General features: G+C 43.3%; 2 protein-coding genes across 4 annotated transcripts in view; both read right to left on the bottom strand.

The window, feature by feature from the left end:
- Positions 1-710: 710 nt before the first annotated feature.
- Positions 711-9,819, bottom strand: si:ch73-21k16.5 (dihydroxyacetone phosphate acyltransferase). The gene is made up of 16 exons (XM_034580863.1): positions 9,651-9,819; positions 8,188-8,388; positions 7,924-8,100; positions 7,703-7,832; positions 7,481-7,608; positions 7,293-7,368; positions 6,208-6,359; positions 5,865-5,995; positions 4,542-4,783; positions 3,249-3,506; positions 3,079-3,158; positions 2,692-2,832; positions 1,886-1,985; positions 1,713-1,806; positions 1,531-1,592; positions 711-1,359 (listed from the first exon to the last, which is right to left on the bottom strand). Exons 1-16 carry the CDS (start codon positions 9,660-9,662, stop codon positions 1,307-1,309), a joined length of 2,037 nt encoding a protein of 678 aa, XP_034436754.1. The 5' UTR covers positions 9,663-9,819; the 3' UTR covers positions 711-1,306.
- A 708-nt stretch (positions 9,820-10,527) lies between these two features.
- LOC117758853 (phosphatidate phosphatase LPIN1-like) overlaps positions 10,528-10,890 on the bottom strand; it is an 18,652-nt gene continuing 18,289 nt past the window's right edge. For all 3 annotated transcript variants that reach the window (XM_034580846.1, XM_034580848.1, XM_034580847.1), the window contains exon 20: positions 10,528-10,890. This exon is cut by the window's right edge and continues 1,121 nt beyond it. The gene's annotated coding sequence lies outside the window, so the exon portion shown is untranslated.

A 10,890-nucleotide genomic window follows, 5' to 3' on the forward strand; every position in this document is an offset into this window, starting at 1 on the left:
CCCAGGAAACGCCGTGCTTGAGCTGCGGCTGCTCTTCCATGCGCTGACCAAAGCCGCTTGTCACCTGTACCTGGCCCTGCTGCCGCTGCGCCGCGCCGCCTCCCACTTCGCCGACGTCGCGCGGTACCTGGTCAACCATTTCCAGCACACCCCCAACCCCCACGGCTACCTCCCCCATGTCCAGCCCCCGGCCAAGAAAGGCACGCTGCACATGCTGGAGGGCATGTGCGTGGTGTGCGAGACGGTGCCCAACCTGATGGGCGCGGCGCTCAGCCTGGGCGCCGCGTTCTGCCACATGATGCAGGGAGGCTTCTACGTCCTGGCGGCGACGCTGCGCACCATCCAGATCAACCTGTTCTCCCAGATGAACGGCGAGAAGGAGAGATGGGACAAGGAGCGGGTCCGAGCCAAGGACTGCGAGAAGAAGCTCAACTCTAGAGTGTTGGAATACATCTCGGTGTTCTGTCAAGACCCGGTCAGCGCTTTACGCATCAAGGTCGACGTGCCACCCGTGTATAGATAATCCTTGTACAGCAATTCACCACTAAAATGGCACATAATGAGGCCTTTTCTCCAAACTACTGAGGGGTCACAGGTGCAGGGATGCAGAGATGTGACAGGAGGTTGACCTCTGACCTGAGGGAATGGCTCCAACAGAGTCGGAGAAGAAATGATGTTCTAGTGTGGAAAAGATGGAAGAATCCTTGGTGCATTTTGTTACAACTGTTTTACATATTTATTGAGATGTAACGAAGTTAAAATAAACGTCTCAAACAAATTGATTTGGCATGGTTATTGTAATTAGACCTTTATCGCTACATGGACATTGGTACATAGTTGAGTTTTTACTACTATCTATCTGCACTTACTATGTCAGCATGTCAATCAATAATTAATCAAAGACAGAATGTTACAAATATATTAACACAAGTAAGTTATTCATTCAGTATGGCAAAGTTAGAGGCCCAGAAAAACACATGTGTCTCTCTAAAAATGTCGTTCTTTCTGATTATAGCCATAAAAAAAATCAGCAATAATTTCACTTTTTGGCATTTTATCTTAGCCCTGTTCTTTTAGACATGTAAGGGATGAGAACGAGTACCCGGAGACCGATTGGAAAGCAGCCAAGTTATGTATCCTGGATATAAAATATTTTGTCTCAGCAGTTGTATTGATGATGGCTGCATGAACAGCACAGACGGGGAGGAGGTACAAAGATGTGATGACAGGAAGGGTGAAAAGGGTCGAGCAGGGGTGAACAGGACTGTGGGCTGATTCCCGAGGATGGATCCGTTCCAAACGGAGACTAAAGTCTTGCGTCAGGTGTCGTCTGGAGCATCTGGGGAGGGATTTTCCCAGCTACAGTGAGAGAGGAGAAGAAAAATCCCTCAGGCTGCTGTTCGTGTGGCGTGGTAAACAAAGTTAAGTCTTTTAAAAGGCTGCCAGGTAAACTACAGCAAAATACTCAAATGCAAAACCGCAACAGACACAAAACAGCTTCTTTATCTTCTTTTAAATCCCGCAACTTACAAAGTACGTCTCCAATGCTTCTGACGGCAGCTTTGTTCACGTTGAATTCGTTCTCCTCGGAGCTGTGATGAGAAAACAGGATACAGAAAGTTAACGTGCGTAACTCAGCTTCAGCTTCTCAACCACCTAAGAAAATGAGCTTAAAACCAAACAGACTTGCAGCGGCTGATCTCATTACTCACGCCCTGGACTTTGTCACAGCCTCCAGCCGCCGCAGGGCCAGCAAAAGGTTTTTCTGCGTGTCCGATGAGAGGGCCTCATAGGTGTCCAGCTCACCTGCGAAATAACAGACACGCTTAGCAGCTGCAGGTGGCTGGAGAGGTCAGAGGTCGTTTCTCACGCTTTCTGTTCTTACCTGAGAGGATGAGCCTTGTAGCCAGGTTTCTCACCGCAGGTAGGAACTGTTTCTCTGTGAGCACCTGATCGCCTTCTTCAGAGAGGTACCTGAGCATCACCTGCATATAAAAACACACCTCATCAAGCAGAGGATCATAAACTGACAATTTCAACTCTGTGTTTAAAACAGCGTTTTCAAAAGCTGACAGAAAATTATGTAAATTGTTTATTTCAGTTACCAAGATTAAAAATGAGATGTGAAACATTGTGGTGCCGTCAGCCAGAAAAGGCGTGACCCAAACAACCCAAACAACAATTGTCAGTGACAGAGGGAGAGTCTCTAATTACATTAAAACCTGCACCTTACAGATAATTTTAGGCATATTATTAATTCATATATTGCTAAACATTACATTGCAAAACCAGCTTTAAAATGCACTGGATTTGAAGACTCAAAAAAAAATATTGTCCATTTAAAATGAGAGTAGAGCCTATAAACTAAACCTACGAATGACCAGATTAAGAAACTATTCCCACATAACTTTCTGTTAAATTAAAGCTCTAAATTCTATATTTATCTATAGTTATTCATTCATTTTTGTGGACCTGAAAGTTGTTATTTTGTAATATACTGTCCCCCATACAAGATCCCCGAAAAGGAAATGTTCTGCATTCAAATAAATTAACAAATTAAAAGCTTACAAAGGATAATCTGCACTCAGTGATTCTGAAATTAAAAAACACAATCTTCCAAATAAAATAGCCTGAATTTGATCTATGACCATGATGTGTGAAAAATATCAGCGATGGAAGAAGTGAAAGAACCTGGTATGAATCTATGAAAGGTTGAATGAGAGCCTGCAGGAAGGATAACGTCTCCATCCCCCCCTCTGAAGGCGTCACTTCCTGCTGGCTGATGTGGGCGGCTCCACATTTCTTCAAGAGGGAACACGCCTCCTCAAAATCCTGATTGACAGACAAACACACACATACACAATATCAGCGACCTCACCTCAAAAAGCCATCATCTGTAAAAAAGATTACTGGTTAATTGGTTTAACTAGATAACTTGGGATTCTATCAGCTGACCGGGCCTAACGGGTCAGAGGTGGAGCTGTGAGCTAACATTTCATACATGATTTAAGAAGACCATAATCCTCTCTGTCCCGAGATGCTCGGAGGATGCTGAGCCCTGACAGATGAGCCTGTTACCTGAGACAACTCGCCCGGGATGGAGATGAACTCGTAGGAGAAGAGCTCCTGTAGGAAGCAGAAGAAGGCGAAGAGCTCGTCTGTGAACAGAACGGAGGATCACGATGAAGCTGCGAGGAAAACATACGGTGTATGTAGAGTTTCACAGATCTGTCATGTCTGATCCTCACCCCTCTGTGTGCTCTGTGTGATGTGTAAGGCCGTGGCGAGCAGGGCCGGACGCACAAAAAAGGGCAGCGACTGATTCCTGTAGGAGGCCAGCATCAGCACCCCAGACGCCGTCCTCATCACACTCTCCCGTGGGCTGATTGGATGCCTCCTCGCCGGCTCTTCCTCCTGAACCAGGTAGACACGCCCCGCTTTCCGATGAACTACGGAGCAATGGAGGGCCACGGCGGAGGACATCACATCCGAGTCAGGGGTTTGTGCTGCAGAGAGCGATCACAACATTATCCGTCTTCTATAGAGTTACAGAAGGTCAGGGAGGCGTCAGGATAGTAAATATACATGTACGCGTGTTGGTGAATCTTCACATGCTAAAGACGTGTAAAGTGAGACGGTGCGGCGGGGTCCTCTTAGGATAAGTTCCTTTAAGTGCATTAATCCACTGAACATCTCCTAAGTGAATCTGATCACTTGTGCCAACTCACATTCATCTAATCTGTCTGATCTACATCAGGCTAAGGGAGCGTTCAGAGACCGGCGCTGAGACGCTGACACTTTTCTGCACTCTCTTACCTTCCTCTGCATCTTCCCTGTCTGGCTCGCTCTAAATGCAATATGAACGCCACCTATTGGTTACTAAAGGGACAAGAGAGTAATCCTCGTAGAGGGCCCAGAGTGAGCAGAGCTTAACACTGATCCCACTCATGTGATTGGGCTTGATGCAGCTGCATTTGCACTGAATTCATTCACAGATATAAAGTTAAGTATATTAAACATATTCCTTAACCATTAGGGCTCCTTTAAAATTAAATAATAAATAATAAACCATTAATAATAAATAATCATATCCGCACATTTGTCACAAAAATGTCCTCTTCCTAATACTCAAATAAAACACTATATATATTTGTTTATATGTATATATATTATTTTTCACTTTCAATTAATTAATTTTTAACCAACATCAGTTCAGATCACTACAACAAAACTAATTTTCAGTATTTTAACCCTTAAACCCTTTTAAAATAATTATTAAACACAAACAAATAATTTTATACTATATGATATTGGGATTTCTAATGGAGGGGTATCACAGCCTGGTATATATCGCTGATCAGCATCTGGGTGGACCATTCAGGGGGCAGGACATCACATCGACATCGGCCCTGATCACCAATAGCTCTCGAGTCTTCTTTCCTTTTCCAGAGCAACCGACTCAGACATATGCGTTCTCACACACAGCCCCTTCGTACTTCAGTGCACGTCTGAGAGCAGCTTACGTGTTAAATCTCACCCACCAGGCCAGTTCAGACGAGCTCCGCAGTCCAGCACCAGCTTCCTGAGCCAGAGGGTTTTTCCAGTGAGCTGGTGCCACAGCAGACCCTCCTCCGTTAGCGCTGTGATCGGAGCCTGGAGCAACAGGCAGGCCATCAGAGTCCACGGGCTGATCACAGAGCCCTCGTCCTGGACCCGCACCATGAGATGAGCCAGCCAGCTCACACAGGCCTGAGCCTCCGCAGTGGGCTTCTGAGGCAGATCCCTGTGAATAGAAACAAAGAGGGAGAAGAGGAGGGAGTGAGCAGGAGGAAGGACGAGCCAAACAGACAAACAGACTATAGGCGCAGTTAGACAGCTTTTTCTGTTTGGATGTTTTTGTTGGACTCTTTATATTCATTGACTTTTACCCTGTTTTACTTGTGTTTGGTTTTTGGATCTGTGTTGTTTGCTCCTTGAGTTTAGTTGTGTTTTTTTCTGTTCTGGCACATCCAGGTATTTCCTGTTATACTTTGTTACTCATCCTTGTGTCTCTGTCTGATTTCCACCTTCACTGATCGTCTGCCGAGGCCTGATTGTTTCCATCTGTGTCTGGTTGCCTCCTGTATGTAAACCCTGTGTTCCTCACCACTGTGCCTGGTCAGGTTCCAGGGAAAACATCTTTTGATGGCTGCTGGATAAACAGACCTTAAAGCTCTGTCATTTGCCAGTGACGTTCACCAAGGATCTTTTTATTTTTTGACCATGCCTTCTGCTTGCAGTAGTGTTTTTAGGACACCTCTCCCTTTCCATGTTCTGAACCTTTTTGTCTAAGCCTGTTTTTAGAATATGTCCCGTGTGTCGTCTACATTTGGGTTCTCATCTTGCTCTGGATGTAAAAACATTTAGGAATCAGTCAAAACACTTATCGTCACTTGAAGGTTAAACTGATAATTATGTACATCTCTAGTTGGTGTGTTTTGTTTTGTGGCCGTGTTGTTTTTCCAAGGAAAACCAAGAAACCAGAGGACCTGCTGCCTGAGGTTGGCAGGTTGATCCTAAGTTCAGGGGCCCTAACGGCAAAGGCTCTGTCTCCTTTGGTTTTCAGCCTTGATTTTGGAATGGCCAGCACCGCTTTACCAGAAGATCAGTAATATTCTGTCATTCTGTAACTTTTTAAAATAATTACTAAGCTATTTACAATATATTATTTGCATCTTTTCTGACGTGGATTTACTGAAAATCCTTGCAGTGTAAAAAAGGAATTTGAACTCATAACCTCCTCATTTCTAAAATCCCAGTTTACGCCCTGGAAGTGTGGTACACATGCAGATGTGCTGCACAGATGTGTAAAGAACTTGTCAGACCTGGGTGTGAGGTTGTACTGGCAGCGGTTGATCTTGCCCTCACACATCTGTCTGACTGACATCGGGCGGCCGAAGTTCACATGCATGCTGCCGTAATCTTCCTGGAGTATTTTGGTGGACTTCAGCAGACCCTGCAGAGAGAGAGAGAGAGAGAGAGAGAGAGAGAGAGAGAGAGAGAGAGAGAGAGAGAGAGAGAGAGAGAGAGAGAGAGAGAGAGACTAGGAGTGCGTCACGAGCAAGAATAATCAGCTTTATTTAAACATGACTTCTCTGAGTAGGAGCCACGTGGTTCTGATTGTTTGCAAAGGCAATAGATGGAAATCTTCAAGAAGCACGGACGCACTGTGGTGGTTTCTTTGGGCTTGGGGACACCCAGCAGCTCGTTGGCGAGCAGCGACTCCTCCAGCAGCCTGTCGTAGCTGATGCTGATGGGAACCAGTGTGATGTCAAACACCTCACTCTTAAAGTAGGGCTCCAGCACCATGTGCATCATACCTGCACACACACACACACACACACACACACACACACACACACACACACACAGTAAACAGATGCATAAAGTATATACATGCATCTACTAACAAATACAAGCCGAGGGCAAAAGAAAAGCAAGTCCTGAAATGAAAATATGAAATGAAAGCAAACCACTGTGCAGTGTCCCCACTTTACATTTTATTTTTAAAGTTTTCAAATAATCATCAATGTAAGCAGTGGTTGTTTACTGCAGGAAAATTATAGTGTTTCAGCTTCACGGGTGTGAAAAACTGTAACTTCTGATCAGACTAGAATTAATACCCTGCAGTTGAGGACCGTATAAGAGGTCATACTGACCTTTGACCCCTGACATCTAATCACTTTTGAGTTTAAGTAACAACTGGTCAAATTATATAGAAATTCCCTAAAGGCAGACCTGACATCTCACAGTCAAGAGGCCAGAAGTTTTGTGAGGCCACAAAACTTTGACCACCCACATTTGTTCAGTTACTCTGTGAGTGAACATTTGTGCCAAATTTGAATGTGTTCTCTTTTGTGAAGTCACAGTGACATTTAACCGTTGACCTGCAAATTCGAATCAGGTCATCCTTGAGTTGAAGTGAGTGTTTGTGCCAGATGAAATGAAATTCCCTACGTGGGTGTTCCGGATATTTCACGTTCACAAGAACTTGAGGTCATCCACAGGGAATTGACCTTTGACAACCACATTTTAATCAATTTATCCTTGAGTCCAACTGCTACAGGAGATTTGTAGCAAATTTTAAAACAATTCCCTCAAGGCGTATAATACTTTTCAAAGAATGGGATAGACAACCCAAAATCAGAGTGCTACAAGGGCAGAATATTTCCACTTCTATAACATAAAACAACCATCGAGGGAGAAGACTATCATACTTAAAGCAACAAAGAGTTAACATGTTGGACACTCACCTAACTTTGGCATCAGCGACTTCAGTGTGCGACTCCTCAACCCTTCCACATAAAACTCCATGGGAGCGAATCCTTTCTACAGAGAGGACATCAAACCGTTGGAGGCGTCTTTTGACAGCAGCTGACGAACACTTTCTAAAAGAGGAACCAGTTTGGTGCTGCCGACGGAGAACAACGCCACATCTTACCCTGACAATGGTTTTGACATATTCCGACAGCACTGCCCAGTACAGTTTGTCAGAGCCGATGGCGCGGCGGATGGAAAACGCCCCCGAGCGACGCAGTATCTCTCCCACCATCTTCAACCCTGCAAGATCTTTACGGGAAAACAGAGAAATGAACGGAGGTGTTGTGATATGAGCGTATGTGATCTACAATGCTCTGTTGTTCTAATCCTAATAGATACTTGCGAATTCCTGAAGCGATAACAGGAACAGGGATGTCGTAGGTGAACAGGATGTAGGAGATGACTAAGAAGTCCACGTAGCTCTTGTGATTGGGCATCAGGATGACGGGCGTCTCCTGGATTGCTTTTTGGAGCTGTGAGGACAGAGGAATTAAAAACACAGCTGCAGTGTCGTGTCATTGGCAGTTTGTGAGGAAAGTTGTCCATTCATTGATTGGTCCTGACCGTGCTGAGGCCCTCCATGTTGACGTAGATGCTGCTGAAGAGCCTCTTGGCCACCTTGGTGAAGGTGTAGCCCATCAGCCGGATAGAGCTCAGCTGCAGGTTGTGAGACATTTCCTCCAAAAGCCTGCGAGCCTCTTCCCTCACCTTCACCACCGACGACCCCGTCTCCATGGCGATCTGAGGGGGGAGACAGGGAGGAGACTCCATGATGCTTCAGCTGCAGAGTGAAACTTCACGTTTTTGATTTAAATCGCACAGTCTCACCTCTTTGGCCACGTAGCGTAGATACTGGGACTCCAGCACGGCTTTGTTGAGCTCAGCCGTGGAGCAGGGCGGCCCTCCTTGGTAGGGGTGCGGTTTAAAGGTCCTGAGGGCATGGCCGAGGTCGCAGCTGCGCCTCCTCTCCTCCAGGATATCCACAAACTCCTCCTCGTGATCCATCCTTGCTCTGCCTGAAGCCGTGTACTGAATGGAGAGGAGACGCGATGATGTTAAAGTTGATGTTTGACACCTTTAATAGAAGTTCCCTGGATTCTCTATTTTTCCCTCTCCTTCCCCAACTTATGTTTGTTATTGGTTAGTTACTTTCACATGTTATTGTTAATAAACTGATTATATCTTGTCCTGCTCTACATTTCATTCTTTTTGGTTCTTTGTCCTGAATAAATAACAAAATGAGAATAAAGACTTGTTTTTAGAAGTTACGTTGATGTGGATTTAAATAAAAACCAACAACACAGACGACTAATATTTCAATTTCTATTTAACTATCAGGTTCAAACACAAGAAAAACAAGCCATTATTTGGTTATAAATCAATATTAGTATAAATAAAATCAGGCGTCTAACACAGTAATTTAAGTTACATTCAGAATACTGTAGATCTGTTCTACATCACCATTACACATGGAGGTTATAGAACCGTGAGAAAAATTACTTCAGCAAGATTCTGCATATTATGGCTTCACTTGGATATTTGAGTATCTCTCCATAGAATGATTTAGGGCTCGGCCATAAAACAATATCTTGTTATTGCAACATCATTTTCATAAATAGCAATAGCAGTTTAACGTCAATAATAAAATATGACATTTATCTTGATAATTGTCCAAATTCATCGGCTGGAGAAAGAAATGAAATGTATTAATAAATAAACACATCTGAGATTGAGGTACAAAGTCACTGTTCGACTTTACAAGAGGAAGCCATTTGTGTAACTGTAGAATTGAATCCTCCAGAGCAAATTCATTGAGATTTACATTTTCACTGAAGGAGCAGACATCTTGTGTCCAGTTGTTCAACTTTTGAATTGGAAAGAAAAGGCTTATCCATAGGTTATAGATTTTTCTATGTGTGAGAGGCAGTATAGTTTAGTTTAAAATAGGAAATTAGAGGAAAACATATCAGATACAAGCTAATACTGCAAGAATTGTATCTTTAAAACACAAATGCTGAACCAATAAAACACACTGACCCATTATCTGAAGTGTTTTGTACTCTGACCTTCTAATGCTGAGTGAGAGCTATTAGGCAACATGGACTTATACTAATGTCAGCAACAGCAGCAGTGATCTTCAGCTCTGCTCAGATCTGAGTTCACTCACCTCAGACCACAACAAGTCCCACATTAGCTTGTACTTAATAACAATAGTCACTAGTAGGTTTTGAAAAGTTTGCAGCTACTTAAGATGCAACAAGTGATCTGCATGAGAAAAAACTGTGTCTTACCGTGTGCGTCATTCTCCTTCACACTCACAAACACACACACACACACACACACACACACACACACACAAAGACGCGCACTGCTGCAGGTGCATGTGTCTCAGTCCTCGTCCCCTTTAGTTTTCCTCTCTTCAGATTCCTTCCTCCCCCGCACCCTGGGGTGGCTGAAGGCTGCAGCAGGAGCCTGGGGCCCAGGCCAATGGTGTCGCTGGGATTTAGAAACTCCTCCTCCTCCATATTGTAAATGTTCAGCCCCCATGACCTCGAATAACCCCCACATTACATTTAAAGTTTATATATAAATGCATTATTACTCACATCAATTTACAATAATATAAACAATAATACAGATAATAATAATAGTCCTAACCATAATCATAATAGTAGTCTTAACCTTAATAATAATAATAATAATAATAATAATAATAATAATAATAATAATAATAATAAAAAACTAATGTGTGTATACAAACTGCTTTTACATAAGTCAGATTCTGATATCTACAGTGGCTGAAATGAAATATTAATTATTTTCAGGTTGGTAATAAGATCATTCATGCCCTCTCCAGTGATTTGTCAGAAAGGTTATGAAAACCTGATTTCAATCAAAATAATTGCATGTATCTACATAACTATTAATCGGATTAATTGTTAATTATTTCATGAATTAAGCAAAAGATTCATGAGCGTGAATTGTTGGGGATGAAACCGAGGCTGGAAAGATGAGGCCTGATCCGGTAAAGCTGCATCCGATCAGCCTGCATCCCACATGAAAACATTTAAGAAACAGGTTATTGCTCTTCAGTCTGATTCGTGTTTATATATGAAAGTGGCTGACTCATCAATGTTATAAAAAGGTAAATGAATTAACCTACACTCGTTGTTGTTCCAAGGCATTTTTATTGAGTTTGAATACACAGATTTAACAGTGAACCGGTCGATAGTGTTTGAGCAAATGATTGATCCTGTTCACAGTTAAGGCAAAAAATAAAACACTTTGAGGCTATTTTTGGCTCTTTCATAGAAAGAATAATATCAGCATATTGAAGCATTATATACAAACTCATAACACTGACGATCAGGTCTGTGATGTAGGACATGGGGACAGCGGCTCACATTAATGACCTCATATCGTGTGTGGTGTTGAAAGAAATAACTGTTCGTCTTCCTGTGTCTGTAACTTTAATACCAAGGCCTGCTGCCCTCTTTGCGCTGGGTTGAGTCTGATGAGGATTTCCAGAGT

Source organism: Hippoglossus hippoglossus, chromosome 24 (assembly GCF_009819705.1).
Source record: "Hippoglossus hippoglossus isolate fHipHip1 chromosome 24, fHipHip1.pri, whole genome shotgun sequence".
Lineage (NCBI taxonomy): Eukaryota > Metazoa > Chordata > Actinopteri > Pleuronectiformes > Pleuronectidae > Hippoglossus > Hippoglossus hippoglossus.

Bases quoted from the DNA above. Each gene is read 5' to 3' on its own strand.
- si:ch73-21k16.5 (XM_034580863.1), bottom strand. The intron at 3,507-4,541 runs GTGGGTGAGATT...CGCTCTCTGCAG, and splicing joins AGCTCGTCTGAACTGGCCTG to CACAAACCCCTGACTCGGAT. The intron at 1,807-1,885 runs GTAAGAACAGAA...GTTATTTCGCAG, and splicing joins TACAAGGCTCATCCTCTCAG to GTGAGCTGGACACCTATGAG.